At 43.6% G+C, this 18680-nt stretch overlaps 2 protein-coding genes across 6 annotated transcripts in view; both read right to left on the bottom strand.

Moving 5' to 3' along the window:
* Positions 1–18680, bottom strand: part of WNK1 (WNK lysine deficient protein kinase 1) — a 1566458-nt gene that overhangs the window by 751806 nt on the left and 795972 nt on the right. For 3 of the 5 annotated variants that reach the window (XM_086952842.1, XM_086952840.1, XM_086952841.1), the window contains exon 9: positions 10122–11222. The exons of the other annotated variants lie outside the window; for them this stretch is intronic. In XM_086952842.1, coding sequence (XP_086808968.1) covers positions 10122–11222 — 1101 coding nt within the window. The remainder of the gene's footprint in view (positions 1–10121; positions 11223–18680) is intronic. 5 annotated transcript variants of the gene reach the window in all.
* On the bottom strand, positions 564–5626 carry LOC147733950 (uncharacterized). The gene is made up of 2 exons (XM_086952846.1): positions 1677–5626; positions 564–1633 (listed from the first exon to the last, which is right to left on the bottom strand). Exon 1 carries the CDS (start codon positions 4459–4461, stop codon positions 3382–3384), a length of 1080 nt encoding a protein of 359 aa, XP_086808972.1. The 5' UTR covers positions 4462–5626; the 3' UTR covers positions 564–1633; positions 1677–3381.

The raw sequence follows: 18680 nt of genomic DNA, 5'->3' as shown, positions 1-18680 counted from the left end.
AGCACGCCAAATGTGAAAAGTACCAGTGTTGGGAAGCCAGACAGAATTCCATACGAATTTGGGCGTGTGAGGTCGAGTTTGGTAGTTGGAACACTCTGCGAAAGCATGCTGACTGAGCTCTATCTAGCCAGATGGACATATTGTCCTTATAAGTTGTGGCACTAAAGGCTATTGTCAGCAAGAATTTTGCGCCTATCAGTCTTATTAACGGGGCGAAATCCGGGGAATGAAGGGCTCTTTTTGTTCGAATGAAAGCTCCCTCCAAACTGTGGGCGACACCTTGCATTGCGGTTATGTCCGCTGTCGGTCTCCCTTTGTGGTCTATCCAGACACCCAGATATTTATATGCGGTTACTAATTCCAGTTCCTTCTCCTCAATGAACCAAGTGCTCTTTCTTGTTTTCGAGGAGGAAACGGTCATCACTTTGGTTTTGGTGATATTGATCTCCAATGTGTTGGTATTGCAATACAAGATGAGGGAGTCGAATAGTCTTTTGAGGCCAATCTAGGATTGATCGAGTAAGATGGTATCGTCGGCGTATTGCAAAGTTTGAATTTTTGTTAATTGAATTCTCGGGGGGAAAGCTCGGCATAGGGCTAGCCATTCAGGAAGGTCTGCAAGATACAAGTTGAAGAGTAAGGGTGCAAGGATGCATCCTTGTTTAAGGCCTCTGTTGGTTAAGATTTTATTAGTTGTTGACCATCTCAAAGTAACTCTTATTTTCACCCAAGTGTCTGTGTGCAGAGCTATGAGAGCTTTCACTAGAGGCAGGGGGATACCCCATTTTATCAGTTTTTCCCAAAGTTTGGGGCGGCTTACACTATCAAAAGCCTTCCGAAAGTCAATAAAACCCAAATATAGTGATTTGTCTTTCGTGGCTAGTGTGGTCTCGATCATAGGGGCTAGGCAGAACAGGTTGTCTTCAATATGGCAGCCCTTTTGGAAGCAGATTTGTGTGAAGGGAATTAAGTTGGAATTATCCACCCAAGTTGTTAATTCTGATAAAAGGACACTTGCATATGCCTTCCAGTCTACGTCGAGGAGGGCTATCATCCGATATTTGACAGGGTTGGAGCATGAGCCTTTTTTATGGATGGGGACGAGTAACAATCCTCGCCAGGAAGCCTGGATAGATCCTCCCAGTATTGCTGTCTCGAAAAGAGGAGCCAGCAGCTTGGCCCATTTCTGGGCAGATGCTTTATATACTTGGGTGAGGATGCTGTTTGGTCCTGGGGCACCCCATGAACGCATTTTCTTTATTATATGTGCAACTTGGCTTGGGGTAGTCTTAACAGTTGGTCTCGTATCGTCGTGGGAACTAGTGTGATTGAAGATGGAGAGCCAGTTGCAGGTTGCACCATTCGGTTCTTTATAAAGTGCTATGATGTAGGCCTCCCAGTCGGCGGGAGCGATGTTTGTTGCGCTGGGTGGTTTAGCGACTCTGGCAGCCTTATTTATCCAACTCCAGAATTTTCTTTGGTCCTTTGATTTTATGATCTCGTGGGCAGCTGCCCAATGGTGGTGTTCTTCCAATCTATTAAGGTTGAACCTAGACTTCCTATATTCTTTTCGAGTAGCTGATATTTCACTCCGCAGAGATTTATATGCGCTTACATTATTGACATGACTCCGCTGTAGCTTGTTTAGTTTATATTTGATGTTGATTATGAGTTGCTTTTGCTCTAAGAGGGAAGATGGAACCGGAAGGCCTTTACCTAGACTTTTTGTTGACTCTGAGGCCAGTTGTTCTCTAAAGTCGGCCACGATTATTTTCCAAGATGTTGCTGTCAAATGACTGATGTTATTTAGCTCCCATTTGGTCAAAATATCGTCCACCTTTCCTTCAATTATATCCCGACTGTTCTCAGACCATCTCAGTTTTCTAATGATCTCTAGGTTGGATTCATTTCCAATCAGGGTAATTTTCGAGCGATGGGAATGCCAGAGATCGATTTTGCATGTTAGAATTGCGTGCTCGCTTTCCAATTAAGGGGTCACCAGGAACTGTTGTGCCAAGTGAAAGTGGGTAACTGAGATCCATATATAATCCAGAGTGGCCATTCGGGAGGGAGATGCGCGAGTATATGCCGCTGGTTGGTATGACTCAATTCTGCCATTTAGAATGCGAAGGCCTAGTTGGTTTAGGTGCGTTGACAATTTTATCCCTTTGCCCTCCTTCCGTTGGTACTGGGATTTTATCTCGGGGATAGACCACATTTCATTAACTTAGGATGGTTCAGAGTTAAAAGTGGAGCCTACCTCCATTAGGTTGGTGTTAAAGTCGCCCATTATCAGCCATATGTCATTTGGGTGATGAGCATCGAGGTTGTTTATGCTAGAAAGCATTTTACTTAATGTAGCCTCTCGCCTTATTTTGGAGGGATGCAAGTAGACACACCCCAAGGATAATTTTTTGCTGTCTCAATTTTTCCTTTTCATGGCACTGGATCTCGATGCTGATAAAAATGAAATCACTCTGGCCTTTAAAAAGCACTGATTTCTTGGCGATCAGTATATTCTTCACAGAGATCAACACACCTCCGGAGGCATGGCCACCTGCGACAGAAGGAATGGCATGAGATTCAATAACAGTAAAGTCCTCCCAGACAGTATTTTCCAAGGCCCAAGTTTCTTGAAGGGCAATTATATCCTGGGTCTTCTGGAGGCCCGTGGTTAACTGTTCATTTTTCTCTTTTGTTAACCCTCGAATGTTCCAAGAGCAGATGTTAAGGTATTGCACTTCATCGTAGTTGGTCTTTTATTCATTTGATGGTTTCTGGGTTTTACCATGAAGCCTGAGAAAGCCAAGACCAACTTTGAGATTTATGAGGCATCAGTGCACATTTGCGTGGACCACACGCTTTTGGAGCGGGTACTCTATCCAGGGTGCTGTTTTTGTTCCTGGTCTAGGGTTACATAATATTGAAGAAGGCTTCTGGGTGTTCTTGTCCTGTTTTGGCGCTGGTTTGTTATTGCTGACCATTGGGGAGTTGCATATGTTCTCTTTTAGGAAATCTGGGCATTTAACATTGGTAGGGAAACTGACCCGAACGCCCCAGTTACTCAGTTGGTTTTTGTTATTCATTAGGGTTAAGGCCTGGTCTTTATTGTGAAAGGTTACTACCGTTGATTCGTTTTTTCTGGCCCTGTTTGGGTTCAAGAAAAGCCACACTTTTTATATCCATCGATTTTACTTTTTCTAGTCCGGGGAGCTAAGAGCATAACTTTAAATTGGTTCCTCTATTTAAAATGTCCCATTTTCCTTGGGATACGTATTCTGGGTACAGTAATATTTTTTTGTGTTCTTGGGACTGGGAAGGTAACTCTAGAGGGTTAGGTATTAGTTTGTTCGGGTGTTGTTTGGGGAGTGCCACTAATAACTATGTGTGTGACTTTTCGTTAGCTGAGAACTCTGAATCATCTTGGTTGTTTGATTTTGGGCTCGAGGGGCAAACGTCCATGAGGTGGCTGCTTCCTCTAGCTATTTCTTGAGGGAGTTGCGTCGTGTGGTCTGCTCCTTCCATGGGGGTCCGAGGTTTGTCTGTGTTTTTTTCATGCTCATCCCCCGCTTTACCTCGTATTGATGGCACTTCGGTGAGTATTTCAGGGTTTGTTATTTCCTCCTCTATTTTAGGCAAGTGAATTTCATCATGGTAGTTTATGGGTTTGTACTTTAGGTCCTGATCAGTGAATTTCTTTGCATGCTGATTAAGTGAAAAACGTTTGCTGAGTGATTTGGTTAAGTTTCCCTTGGTCTTGGTAGAAGTACTATTAGGTTTTTTATTTTTATTGTTCTCTGTAATTTCTTTTTTTTCCCTTCGATTCTTTGGATTCTGCTCTAGGTCTGGCTGGTTATTGTGGTCATTGTTAGCCTTAGTTAAGGTCGTCTCCAGCTTTTCCATAGTTTCTTCTTTCTGGTGAACAGATTTTACAGGTGACAGGATTGTGTTAGTTGTTGGTTCACTCTTATCTGTTCCTGGCCACTGGAGTAGTGCGTTGCCCTTTTTTTTGGCTTTATTCAATTTCTTTAATTTCTTCTTATTCTTCCTGGACAAGGGGTTTCCTTCCAATGTAGTTTGTACAATCGTGTTTAAGGGCCTAGTAAGACTCAGTGAGTTAGCTGACACTGTTTCGGTGTTAAGTAAAAATATTTTATCTTGGGCGGTCAGTGTTAGTGGATTTGGAGTGGGTATGTGTTCAGAATGATTGGCGCTTCTCTGGGTACCTGGTGCATGCTCTTGAGCGGCTGTGAGGGGTTGGTCTCGTTGATTGCTTGACTTGACATTGTGAGATTGATGATTTGTTCTCGTACCGCTCTTATTGCAGCTAGATCGCTCGGCGCTGTGTGAGCATGCATTTGTTATAGTTGACTTATTCTGGGTTTGAGGATGCGGTGGAGTAATTGTTTTCTGGGGCCCGGTCCAGGCCTCGTTCTTCAAATCTTCAATTAGAGTAGACATTATTACCGGAAGCGATTCTAATTTTTTTTAATAACGGATTGCAGTTGCAGTCGTATTTTTGTTTTAAATTTAGATTAGTGTTTTCATTTGGATTCAGGCTTGGAATTAAACTTGGGATTTAATTTTGTTCCACATTGGTTTGAGCTCTGTGTATCAAAGAATTTAGTCACTTGAGCTTGGAGTCAATTCCCAATATTAAGTCTGCTAGTGAGTGCAGAATATTGATCTGAACGTCCAGTTTGTCTGCATGCATATGCGCAGCGTTGGCCATTGAGTTCAGGGCTTGATTGGTGACTGAGAGGAGAGCCTCAACTTTAAGCATTGCTGATATATCCTGCGGATCCCTTTGGCTGGGTTCTATTAGGGAGTGTTTTCTTTTTTCGAGTAAGTGGAGATGGGCTGAATGAGCAGTGATATCTGAGTTGTTTAATAGTGTTTTTTCTTTTGAGAGCTTTGAGAGTTTTTGTTTGTGTCTTGATGAAGGCTGAGAATACTAGTTCCAGCATTACAATTGTTGGAGGTTAATGAGGGAGCGTTGAGAGTGCTAACCTTAATCCCATACTGGCTTTGATCATTTATCCCAGGAAGGTTAAGGTGCTTTTCAACAGCTGGAGATGGAGTTGATGTTAGCAAAGGGAAATCAAAACTAAGTTTTTCAATATGGTCTTCCAATAGCCTGTTAGATTACTTTAATTTTTCTTCAGTAAGTGACGAGCTTTGTAAGGTCGGAAGCTGTAAATCTTGTGTTGGAGAGTGAGTAGACTAGATCCATATTATAGACTCCGATGATTTACGAGCTGAGTCTTGTGGTGGAGTTTTAACTTTGGCCCTTTGGGGGGGTCGCGGCTTCTGACTCGAGCTCTAGTTTTTGTAATTCGCCTGATGGGGGGTGTGGGAGTCACTGATTTAAGTAAGGGGATGGTAATTTTGAACAAGCAGGGGATGCAGTGGCTGAAGCCTTACCACTAACAATTAACTCTGGGTAAAAGGAGCCCAAATGAGGAGAAAGGAAGCTGTTGCAGATTGATTGTGAGAGCTTATATTCTTATTTTGTGTAGAGTGAGGGGCGCTTTTATTCAGTTGATCGATCCGAGGGAAGTATTCCCTGATATCACTGGGACCACTATTTTTCCATTTGGCTGGCTGTGTGGGAAGGTTTGTTTGTATTTTTCCCCCTTTCGCAGCTCTATTGATCCCTCTATTGGTCCCTCGAGGGAGGCACCGACCGCTTCAATTGCTCCAACAAAACGCAGGGGCACGGTGACAACTGACGCCCATAGCCTCTCTCTTGAGAGTACAGCAGCTTGGTCTTCTGTCGTTTGGCGAACTTATGGGGACGATGTGCTCTGTGATTGTGTACAGCTCCTTGTTCGCATTGTTGCGAGGAAGGAAATTTTCCTTTTCCTTCACTTTCTCCTTCTCCTTCGCTTTATTAGTTTTATTTTTCTTAGCTGACCTTTATCGTTTGCCCTTCGTTGCTTTGTCAGTTTTTATTTTTCTTTATTTGGTACTAGGGCTACTAGGCGCTTGGGCTTTTAGGCGCTTCTAGGTGCTTCTAGATGTTTCTTCGTTCTTTTTTTTGCTCCACACTCTAGATAGAGAGAGCAAGTAGAGAGCAGATGCCGGCTGCAGTGGAAGTTGGGAGTGAGCAGGAGAAATGGTGAACGGCGGGGAAAGGGTGACTCCTTCCCTCCCTGCTGAGGCTCGCTAGGGAAGACTGTGCTCAACCATCAAGCAGTGGCCCCCCTGGGTTCTTGGAGGCTGACCACTGGTTGTTGGGAAGTGGCAAGTGGTGTCAGGAGGCTCGCAGGGGCTCGCAATGTAGTGGCGTGAAGCGGAGCACACAGGGAGGACCACGGGCAAACCGGACTAGTTTGATAGCCCTCCGGTTAACCCCCCGGGCTCTTACTCTGCAGCCGCCTCTATCGGCTGCCACGCTCGCTTCTTGGCTCACTCGCATCCTCTGCCCCTCTCCCACGAATTTGGGCGCTGCCTCACCTCTCCTCACCTCTGCCTCTGACGAGCGGAGCAAGGAGAGCTCGGGGGCTCGGCTCCTCACCTCGGCCAGAGATGTGTACTGGGTTGGGTTACTGCTGCGGGCTGTCGGGGCTGTCTGGAGGAAAATTCCGCCGCCTGCAGCCGCACCCGCTGCTTCGCTACGCTGCTTCTCTGCTCCTCGCTCGCTCTGCTCCACCTCTCACACGTGATCAGGCTCTCTGGTGTGGAAGGGTAAAGATCCATCTCCTAAAGAGTGTTGTTGTGCAATCTTCAAAGAGCAAAACTTTAGAAACTGCAGATTGGTGAAGGTGGAGAAAGGATTTAGCCAGGGTCCTCCCCACTGCTAGAAGACACCCTAGTCCACCTCAGGATGTAGTCGCAATTCCTGGTCTGCCAGACGCGGTCTGCTAAGCTCGCCCACTCTAGCACTCAAAGACCCTGCCAAGTGGTTCGCAATTAGATGTCCTGAAGGTCCAATAAATGCCAGAGGTACAGAGTCTCCTGGCACAGGACCCAAGGCCTCAACTCGTTGTGCCTCCTGTAACAGAATGGCGAGGTGCTCCCTTGAAAGTTTGTCATAAAATTTACCAGAGCAAACTAAGGCTGGGGCATAGCAATGCTGAACAATTTCAAATGGGATGTACCGCCACCCTGGGGGAAAATGTTAGATCCTGCATCCCTCAGGGTGATAGCGCCACTAATGGTAAAATAATGCAACTTGTTGGCTGTTGTTGAAGGGGAAGGGGACTGGAAGGACTGGTGTCTGTGCTCGACTGCATGTTGCATGCCAGGTCAATATTCCTGGCCCCGAAAGGACTGGGGGGACTGCAACAGTGGCTGGGGAGACTGACAATACTTATTTGCCAGCCCTCGAGAGTAACCTCGTAATTTTCCTAAATTGGTGAGGAAACTGTTTGGCAGAGGTCAAAGGACCCAGGTGAGAAACACTGAATGGCTTATCCAAGACAAAAGCATGTACATCTCTGCCAAATCCTATGGAGAACATAGATGCATGGCTGCAGAGCACCATATTGGTGCCAAACACCATTCCCAGACTATCAGTAGTATCAAGGCTAACATAAATCACGTATTTGGCCGCATCTTGACCATCCTGAATAGCATGAGCTAGTGATGCCCAAAGATTTTACTGTACCATCTGCAAGATCTTGCTGGCCATGTCTCTTAGGGTGTGCATATATTGGCTCAGTAAGCAAAGCACATTGACTGAGCTCAATATTAGGCTGCTGAAGGAAAACATCAGTTTTCCGAATGCCTCAGTACATTTAGATTCCTATCCGAGGAATTGTGGGGATTGATTTGGGGTTCACCTTGCTGTTTGAAGCCCTAACAACCAGACACTCTAGAGTACGATGTTTAGAGAGAAAAAGGTAACAGTCTGTGACGCCTGGCCACTTGACTGTTCAATGGCAGGCTAGAACAGGGCTAGAACAGGGCTTTGGCCAGGTGCACTTAAGCTGGCAGTGAGGGCCTCACTGAGAGGGAGCTTGGGTACAGATGTGCTGGTCCAGACTGTAAGATTTCCAGAAGTACATGTGCCTTAGTCTCAGTAGAAGGCTGATGTAGTTCGAAGAAATCAGCTATCCCTTGGATTACCTACGCAAATGATTTACTCTCTAGCATTAGTGGTCAAAATGGTGAATGGTAAATCCAACCCAGTATCAGGGGGACGTAACAATCTAACTGGTATCTTGTAAAGTCATCATAGTGGCTGGATAGATCATCCCCATTTTCACTATCGTCATCTCTAGGTGGTGGTAATCTCTGGCCAGAATCACAGCCAAAAAGATAATGTAACGTTTGATGGTACATTCTCCTTACTGGAAGCATAGGATCAGAGTCAGGCTACATGGCACCAAGACCAGTTGTGCTTTAGTAATTTCATAGCACATCAGTTGTGTTCAGGCTTAAGTTGCTTGGGGGTCAGACATCAAACCAGCACTTCTCTGGCAGAGGAGACCGTAACGGCATCGGATCTGTGTGGGGTTGCCCAACTGAGGGCCTCTGCTGGTCCTTAGGGCCTGAATTTGCTTTAAATGGAGCCAGAAGAACACAATGGCCTCCTTAAAGGCATTAATTTGCTGCGCCGTGGCAGATGGCCTGGAATATCTAGGATGCACTAGGTTCAACTGTAGCATCAGCTCCACAATCCGAGATCTGGAAAGGGACTAACATTGTGGCACCCTTGCGCCTTCTTTTTGAATAGTGCCCGCCAAGATGGGGTCGAAACCCACTTTGCATTCTTGTGCTTGCATCTGGACTTTGATTTTCAATTTCCATATGATTTCAACCAAGAAGCTAGCCTCGCTGAGGAGCAGGCTTGGGAGCGGGCCTACACCCTTGACTTCAAGCAGGACTTAAAAGAGGGCTGCAACTTTCTGTGTTTAGCAATGTAGAGCTTTGTTTCTCAATTTAAAAACAAGGTGCAGGTAATGAGGGCATTTTTGCCGCATAACTTCAAATTGTGCCCAGAACCGAAGCACCAGATACACACCTCCTGCTGGTTTGTGACTGACATTTGTTTTCTAAAATTGCAGCATTGTTTGAAACATTTAGTTTTAGCAATGAAAACCGTTCCCTTGTACACTGGATGTCACTCGATTTTCAGGAGTCGTGGGAGGCCAACGAAATTGGGAGTGGTGCTCCAAATCAGTGACAGAAGGCGCGGAAAGAAACAAACTGATGTCAGCGCTCAGGTTGGCACTTACATGCAGCATCTCTCCATCGCTTCTGAAGCAATACGGAGTCATTTCGGAGGCGGAGGGTGCCACCTAGGTGTGTGGGACCACTGTTGGAGAAAGGTTTCAGAGATCCAGTCTCAACAAATGGGGAGTATTTAAAGATCAGGAATCTGCAGTTAGAAGTATCCATCAGAACGAAAATTAATTTCTGAATTTCCAAACTTTTGCTGAACAGACACTACAAAAGAGAACAATGCAGTCTGGCAACTAATTTAATACTGTCACCATATATTATGATAACATGACAATTGTTTAGAAGAAGAAAATACTGAATGAACCAATTTAAAATGTTGAAAAGCTTCTGACAAAACAAAATCCTTACATGAGAAGATTGAAGGATATTTGATAGCATACTGGAAAAATATGCACATAGAGGTTCAAAGTGTTCATAAAATAGTTACCGGTTATTGTGCCGGAAGTATTTTCTAAATGTGATATTCATTTGTGAAATGTGAACGAAGAGTACTTTAGAGAGGAGTACTAAATTATCTTATATAACCTTTAAACATATACTTTCACTTGCATTAGTATTTTGTCTAAGATGAAAACGGTTATTGTTGCCAATTGGAGATAAAATGTTAAATGTATCCTATTCAATGAGTCAATTCTATAAATTAGAAATATTTAACTATAAATACTAGACATTTTAATGCACAGAAAGGGCTTTGCAAGCAACAGAATATATGACCCGCTCATGCAGACTATTCTGACCCTGCATATGACAGATATGAATGTGCCAACAGGCAGAAACTACTTTTGAAACTATACTCAGAATGCTAAATACAGCATGTCAATAACTTTAAACATGTCAATATTTTCTGCAGCACACCAAAAGATTCACAAGTATTAGTGATCAAAGATTTGACTAGGATCGGCAGAAGACAAATGAGAAACACTAATAACCTGAAAATATGCAGCTGGAGCTCCGATAGGATAGGACATGGACACTGACTGTTGAGTATTCACTCCCTGCGAGTAGTAGACAAGCTGGGGATCCTGAAATACTGTCTGAGGTAGCTGAGAATAGGGTAGAAAAATGTCGGCTCCAAATGATGTTGCAGAGCCTGATTGTGGTGGAGAAAGAAAATCACCAAGGTCTGAGGATGTCCGCTGTGAATAGTCACTTGAGTAGTCAGAGCTGCTTTCAGCATAGACTGATGACATTGGTTCTCTGCAAAAAAGAGTTGGCTCAATTCCTGTATGGTGATAATGTTCTTCTGTCACAGGCTGCAGTCGACAATGGAGGTTAGTCGTTTGTGAGGAATCATCCGGATTTAAATCGGAGGAACCTCTGCGGCTTTTGTATATTCGTTGTGTTAAAAATCCACTTCCCTCTGCTGCAGGAGAGCTTGAAGTATGCACATGAAATTCAAAGACACAATTGGGACGCCCCTCAGTCCCAGTAGAAAGCACAGGGGGTGCAGAACGAGGGACCAAAATCTGGTGGAAGGCCACTTGAGAGTCACTGGAGATGGGTGCGAATGCATTAGGCTGACTAGGATCAGAGTGCAGGCTCTGTATAGGGTGCGCCAGGTAAGTTGGTCCATAGTTTTGGCAGTTATAGACTGATACCTGTGGAAAATGTTGATTTTCAAGTAGGTGTCCTAGACTAGAAGAGCTGGAATAGGGAAAACTGTCACAATGCTCAAATTGTTGCTGGTAGTGCCTGTCAGTTAAATAAGATATTTCACATGGATTCCTGCATGCCTCTACAGATGATGCTGTGCCTGGAAGAACGTTGCTAAAAATAGGAGGTGGGTCAAATGAAGGATGTACAGCACTGCTGAGAGGGTGAATTTTCTGGCCAAAATTCCTTAAGAGGGGTTGGTGCCGAGCATGGGCTTCCAGGAAAGAGGTGCTCTTGCGTCGCGGAGAAATGCCGACCTTTTGAGGGCAGGCTGGTGGTGGTGAAAAGGACACTGGCCGGTTTTGAATTGTTGGGGAAAAGTGCTGAGAATCTGTGAATGTTGGGGATCCCACGTACGGATGCACCATGGACTGAGGCTGCATTGACATGAACAAGACAAGGAATTTGTACATTTAGAGAAGAAAAACAGTACATTGACAAACAGCTTCATGGACAGCAATGCTTACTATTACTAAAAATGGTCTTTACCGAGGCCAGCAGACAGATAGAATATTTGGGATGCAAGAAAGTTTTTTTTGGGAAAACCAGACATTTTGAAATACACATTAAATAAATGCACATGTGGTTAAGGTGGCTGCATAAAGGAGGCCATGTTTGTGACACAAGCTGTTTTTCTGAACTAGCCATCTAAGCGATTTAAACAAGAACTTTGCATATCTAGACAACTACGGTCTACCTAGTGCTTTGTCAAAATACAATAATTTGTGCACAGTATGCTCTGTATAGAGCAGAAAGCTGTACACAAAAATCCCACATCTGCAACACTAGACCTTCTATAGTTTTGTATGCATTTTCAGAATCTTAACTATCCAGAATCTTTTAACTATTTTGCTTTCAAGGGGATGGACATGATACACAACCTAGTCATGCAATGAGAACTCTGCTTTTCGCTAAAGTCTGAACACCTTTTCTATACCATGACTGAGGGTCTCAGACTGCCTAAACTTTTTTACCCAAAAATATATTTACAATATATCTAAGGGAATGACTTTATGTTGGCTATAACCATGCATGGCAGCTCACAATCACCTGTAATCCTCACAGAAGAATCAACAGGGCTGATTTGTGGAGACCAGAATATGCATCATCGTTTTTTAGGTATGGTTTGACAGCGCAGCTATCTACTAGACATAATGTTCACAATTCTTTACAATATTCTTTAAATGGCTTTGACTTCCCCCAGAGTACTCTTGCCTCAAACTAATGGCTATTTGATTTATAAACCCACCTTTCAAGAAGTGCCTACATTGGAATGTGTGGGAAATCTGCTTTTTTCCCCACAGCCAACCCAATTATATCACCTTGTGCTGGTATTAGAACTCTGTGCAATTTACCACTGCTAACCAGTAGTAAAGTGCCTGTGTTGCCCATTTAACCATGAGTAATTTGTCTTATTTCTGATTGGCACATTTAACTTGCTTATAAGTCCCTAATATATGGTGTAAAAACTGCACTCATTGTTTGGAAGTTAAAAGCCACTTGAGGACTGCCACACCTATTGTGCCATCCACTACAGTGCCAGTGCAAACATGGCTTCAGTTCTGCTCTGCCTAGTCTGATGCAGTGTAAACCAACAGTGCAACATGTTAAATAACCCTTTCCGACAGGAAAAAACCTCACTTTAAATATTTGTAGGTCGTCATTTAGGCCTAGTTGCCCAGAACGCAGGGTGCATTGTATTCAAAAGTGGCACATGTAGAACATTTATGTTACCATGTCCGTACAATGACAAGGACCTAAAAGCTGTTTTCATGAAATTAACACTAATAGCGTGAGGAATGGAACAGCTACAAAAATATTTAAATAACTTCATCAGTTATTAAAAATTCAAATAAAAGGTGAAAAAAGAATGTTAATAAATGGTAAATAAAAGTAACTTTTAGAAAGTAATCCTTTACCTGCCTCAACTATCATATGGCTAATTAAACTATGCCTCAGCCAGCTCTTAGCCTGTGCTCAGACTTGAATAGGTGTGAAATAGGTTGGAAATGTCTTCTAAGAGCAAAGAATAGGCTATCCTGCATGGGCATACATTATTCCTTTTCTCCACAGAATATACAGGACAGGGGTTATAAGCCTCCTTTTGATAAACAGCATCAAATACTGCTCGACAGGTCTGTTGAGCCACAAAGGGTACACCTGAAAGGGAGAGAACTGGATGCCAAGACAATGCTTGTGGATTCTGTCTGGTTGCTTGCAATTGTCCTACCGGATTTTGTATCTGGGTTTGTTGTATACAGTGCATCCTCAAACTGCATTTTGGAGTTAGATGTGGGAGGACACTAGGATTAGCAGAGCACACAGTCCTTCGAGCCCAAGCTTAGTGTGGTAAAGACCTTTGCCATCTAGAAAATGCAATGGCCTGTGGCGTTTTGGGGCAGTAAGGCAACAGGACCTACTAGAAAAGTAGGTAGAGGTGACCCCAGGAGGATGTACCCAAGCCTCATTTCCATCCACTGGCTTGTGCCAGACATAAATGTTGCATTACCATGCAGTAATTTCAGAATACTCTTTGGACCTACGGATAGCAAAAGGGGATTAGACCTGCTGTCTGCAACTTGACAGGAGTCCTAAACAACTAGACCTGCTCCCTCTTGTACCCAGGACAAAGAAGTGGAATCTGAGGCTCAGCTGAATGAGCTTGTGTGTGGCTACAGGGAGACAGCAGCTGCAAGAGGGTTTTTCCTGTATGTATCCAGAGCCTATATTACAAATCCTTTAATGTTCTCTTCCTCATAGGCAATTGAATAACATAAAAATGCACATACAACAACTAATAGCTGAACGGAATAGCCGTCACCAATAACAAAAACACTTTACACTAGAGTTTTCTAATCTCAATTCTATACGCGATCATTACATTCTTCCATTATGTCAGACGCTGGACAAGGAGACCAGCATGTAACACCAATATACACTAGAATACTGATGAGCCTTTTATGTTCATATATGTCTTACAATTCTATTCTGCTCAACAAACAGCAGCAAATCCTTTATGCAGTATCACCAAGAAAGAGCAATAAAAGCAGATTTTGAGAACAACATTGACACATTTATTTTTCAAGAGAAAAACAGATATCACTGAATATACTGACTATATACTTGATCATAGTGATTATTTTGCATTTTAACAAACGGAAAACCTAGAACAAGAGAGGGCTCTCAAACCTCATGTATACAGTTGCAATATGAAACCGCAAAAGGGTGTTTGTTGCAGTCAGCAGAGTCTCTTTTAGATTGACCAAGAAGCATGGCAAACAAGAGGAAAACAATTAACACAAACATGGTGAATCAGCCTACAGGCAAAGCAAACAGTTATTTTTTCAATGGTTATAAAGAGTTACATCCACCCAGAAGGGCATCTTCTCACTGAAAGAGGACTGAGAATAAAATGAGGCCAATAAAACTAGCTTAGCAAAACAGAAAAAGTTGTATAATCCTCCTGAACAAAAAGTAGGTTTGGGTGGCCTTTGAGTGCAAAGGTAAATGTTGTCAGGTTTTGGCACCGTAGAAGGCCAAGGATCAGCCCCTTGAATGTTAGCATAAGTAACATTTCTCACTTAAGTCCAAAATTCCTTAGATGTAGATTATATAGGCTGTGTAGAAACCATACCTCAAATACATGCATCAAGCAAGCAGCTTCAAAGAATAGCAACACAACAAAATAGAGTCATCTGTGAATCTGTTATAGAGGACAGGAAGCAAGCAAGACGTATGCCTCACTGATCTCATCAGCAGGCATTTGTACTTTTTTATAACTATTTCTACAAGAAAAACTATAGGTTCAATATATAAGGGAGAAGCAGCTGGCAACATATAAAAACAAGGCAGAATTTGGGAATATGTCTAACTGGTTGAGTTGCAAGTGGAAGAAAATTCTATGGCAGGACCGGAGGCCACGGGATGATGGGGATTCCCTGGACGCAGACGAGGAAGCATGCTCCTCTAGGTCCTGGCTTCCGACCCAGACCCCTGCCTCGGCGGGGCCATCTGACATGTTGGACCCGGACGATATTGTCCACCCTCGGTCTTCGGACTGGGTGCCTGGGGATAGAGTGGCCCAGTATGTGGCGAGCCGTCTGCGTAAGCCGGTGGATAAGGACGCTCGCAGCCACCTTAGGGCGGAGTGCCCTCGCCCCACCTTAGACGGGAAGGGGGCATTGACTCCTGATATTGACCAGAAAATGGCAACATTCTTAGCAAAATTTGTGAGGGACACTAGGAACGGTATAGACCGCTCGTGGCGTAACTGCCAAGACAAGCTGTTGGATGCGCTAGGGCCTATGACCAAAATTCTGGATATGGCCGAAGAGGCCAAGGTGTCAATAGAATTGAAACTTTCCAGCACGAAGGCTAGGCAAATTTTCATTACAATGGTAAAAGTTTAGATCAAAGAAGTCTAGTAGTGTTAACAAAGTGGCATGACCATGTGGTGGCCTTTCTAGCTTCTACATGGTCTTTTGCATAGTGCCTTAGCTGATCTTCAGAAATAAATGAAGTCAAAGAGGTTTGTTCAACAGGTATTGGTCCACATTGTGTGATCCACAGCTTGGGAAAAGTCTGTTCTATTCTGTTTAGTCACAATAGAAACTGTTGCCTTTCCACAAGACATCTCTAGAAGGTACTTTTTAGATTAATGTAAGGATACCAAGATATTATTTTAGATACACGTTCGACAAAGACTTTCAAAATGAGTGGCACAACAGATTTGCCCTTGAAGAAATGGTAAGAAAATAATGGAAAAGAAGCTACCCTGGTTTTCCTCCTTCTAAAGCGTATATAGATGCGTTTTAACGCTATTTTGCCTAGTCAACATTTCTTGGTGTCTTGAAAGGGCCTTCAGCATTTAAATAATGTACAGCGCTATATGAAATCCTTGTAAATTCTACACAATCTCCTGTTTTCAGGGAACCATGCAACCCCAACTAATTCATAAAGGGCTGCAAAAAAGATTAAACTGTATGGAGTTTATCACAGGGAACATCTCTTCCCTACTACATTGATGTTTTTATTCGCGATGCAGTAGAGGTTGTGCATACTCTAAAATTTGTTTAGAAAGCAAAACAGCTATTTAAGACCAAGAGTAATGGATTGCTTAGAGCAATTTAGATACGAGATTAAATTCCTTATGAATAGCATTATTCCAGATTACAAGCACCAAAACAGAAATGGCATAACCATGCCATAGATCAAAATATCAGCATGCAACCTCAAACAAGGCTTCAATTGGTGAATCATGAAAGTTAAAGGGACAAGGAGCAGGGTGACGGGTAAACATCCAAGATCAATCCACAACAGGTGAGGAGAAAAAAATCTTCTAGCTACCTCTAAAAATGGCTTATAAGCTGCATAGCATGTGAACTATGCTTGTATTCAACACTTGTTTTTTTTTAGGAATGTGAGAACCTGCTGAGCTGATTACCCTCCACATTCGTTACTCTAAATCTATAGAACAAACAATAATAGGAAAATTCTGGACATAGGCATCATAAAAGGTAGACATGAATGTATTCCTGCTTGTCCATCTCGAACACAGCTAGGGTCTTCTCTCTTATATAAACAGAAAACAAACTCTTATCGGGTCCTTCTGGAAAAGAGAAAGTCTTTTGGGTACTCTTGACAGTCTTGTAAAGTTTTCTATGATGGAGATGACAAGTGTGTCTGAATCACCCTTCCCACCTCCCACTGCATTGGTTGCTAAATGCATCAGTCATCAAACAGGTGCCACCAGAGAAATTGAAAGTGGCTTTGGCTGACAGTACCCTACATGGTCAGAGACATGCATTTTCTTCACTTGTTGTCTTTGTTGATGATCTGCTGAGTATGCAGGTGATTAATTTATAACTAAGCAATGGTCTGCAGACAGAATTACAGGAAGGAACAACAAAGTGGTGTACACGATGAAAAGATCAACTAAAAATTGAAAAAAATCATTAATAATCATTCTATATTCACATTAGAGGGCAGCTTATTAATGTTGCAAAAAACTGAAAAAAGTTGGAGGGTAAATTAAGGTGACTATACATGAACCATATGCAAAAAGAACAACCGATGGACAGAATGCAGAACAATGTCATACATTCCCCCAGGACACAGATCAAAGCCTAAATCCATCATTTCTTTGCTCACCACGCCATTCCAGTTTGGACTCAGCCATATGCAAATTCATCTTGACCCTGCGCCCAATGGGAACAGTCCAGCCCGAACTGCGAGGCCAGGTCCTCCGGTTTCAGGCTTCCAGCCCTCATCAGCCAGGAAAGCTTGACTCCAGAGAGCAAGGGACCCATGTCTGGGCGTACAGGTCCCACTCAAAGTGACAAATCAATCAGGGAATTGTAAGGGCGCTACTCACCGGTAAGGGTCTCAAGGCGCTGGGGTTGGGGGTGTGGGGGGGAGGGAGGTCTGCAGATCTGTTTAGACGAAGAGCCAGGTCCTGAGGGTCTTCCTGAAGGTATTCAGGGAGGGAGCAAGTCTGAGGTCTGCTGGTAGCGTGTTCCAGGTCTTGGCTGCAAAGTGAGAGAAGGATCTTCCACCTGCTCTGGCTCTGTGGATGCGTGGGTTTTCGGCCAGTGCGAGGTTTCTTTTGCAAAAAGAACAATTGGACAGAGCCCGAAACTGGTCCCAGGATGCTTGTTACCGGTTCAGGGAAGACATGGCTTGGCAGTTCGGGCTAAACTGTTCCCATGAGGCACAGGGTCAAGACTGATTTGCATATAGCCGTGTCTGAACTGAGGTGGCAAAGTGAGCTAAAAAACAATGAAGGATTCAACCAAGATCTGTGACAGGGGGCGAGTGTCTGAAAAGTTTCAGCGCTCCGTCCATCATCTCCTTGTGGTTGCTTTGTTTGCCCTAAGTTGGCAGGGTTTGCCCAGATGTGGGTCCCTTGCTCACTTTGCCACTGGATTTAAGCTAGCCTGGCTGATAGGGGACATTAGCCCAAAACCAGTCCCAGTATGCTCGTTTCCGGTCCAGGGAAGATATGGCTTGGCAGTTCGGGCTGGACTGTTACCATGAGGTAAAGGGTCAAGACTGATTTGCATATAGCTGTGTCTCAACTGGGGTGGCAAAGTGAGCTAAAGAACGATGATGGATTCAACCCAGATCTGTGACTGGGGTGAGTGTCTGAAAAGTTTCAGTGCTCCGTCCATCATCTCCTTGTGTTTGCTTTATACATGAACCCTTGACATGAAAGATGTGCTTCTGATATTGTGAAATCATCAGTCATGAACAGCGTTCAATTAAATTTAGGTCAAGGAGTAAGACCTGTCTGAAAGCAGGTTAAGCCTCAGACATGCAACATTGGGTTGTCATATAGATTTGAACTAGGCATTCTGCAAATTCATTAATCCAGGATTTTTTTTCTGTTGAGAAGCACAGATTGGCCTGATAGTCCAAGTTGAATGCAGTGGTTAATTTGCGAAAAAATAAGCGCCGAGGCTATGGTCAGGAGGCAGCTTGCACCAGCCCATTGCTAATAACCATGAAAACCTACAAGTAGGGAGAGGATGTGGCATAAGCTGCCGATTCTGGAGCTGGGGAACCAGGTTCTAGTCTCGACGTAGGTTCAACATTCTGCTATTGTGGGCAAATCACTTAATCTCCCCCTGCCTACCAAAAGTGAATGCATCTTTAACTGGTGCTCATGAAAAACGCTCCAATACATTTGGGGCGAGTTTGCGCTATGAGCACCAGTGTCAACGATTAAGTGCCAGTGCCAAGCACCGGAACCCACTGGCTCAAATTAAGCACTGGTTGAATGTAGTCAAATAAAGAGACTACTAATGCCAAAATATCTAGGAAGAAGTATTGTCCAC

The sequence above is a fragment of the Lissotriton vulgaris genome, chromosome 1_2 (assembly GCF_964263255.1).
Source record: "Lissotriton vulgaris chromosome 1_2, aLisVul1.2, whole genome shotgun sequence".
NCBI classification, from domain to species: Eukaryota; Metazoa; Chordata; class Amphibia; order Caudata; family Salamandridae; genus Lissotriton; species Lissotriton vulgaris.
Note: the sequence above shows the minus strand (reverse complement) of the source record. Positions and strands in the feature narration are given on the sequence as shown.

Coding starts and splice junctions, on each gene's coding strand:
- LOC147733950 (XM_086952846.1), bottom strand. CDS start 4,461: ATGTCTACTCTAATTGAAGATTTGAAGAACGAGGCCTGGACCGGGCCC.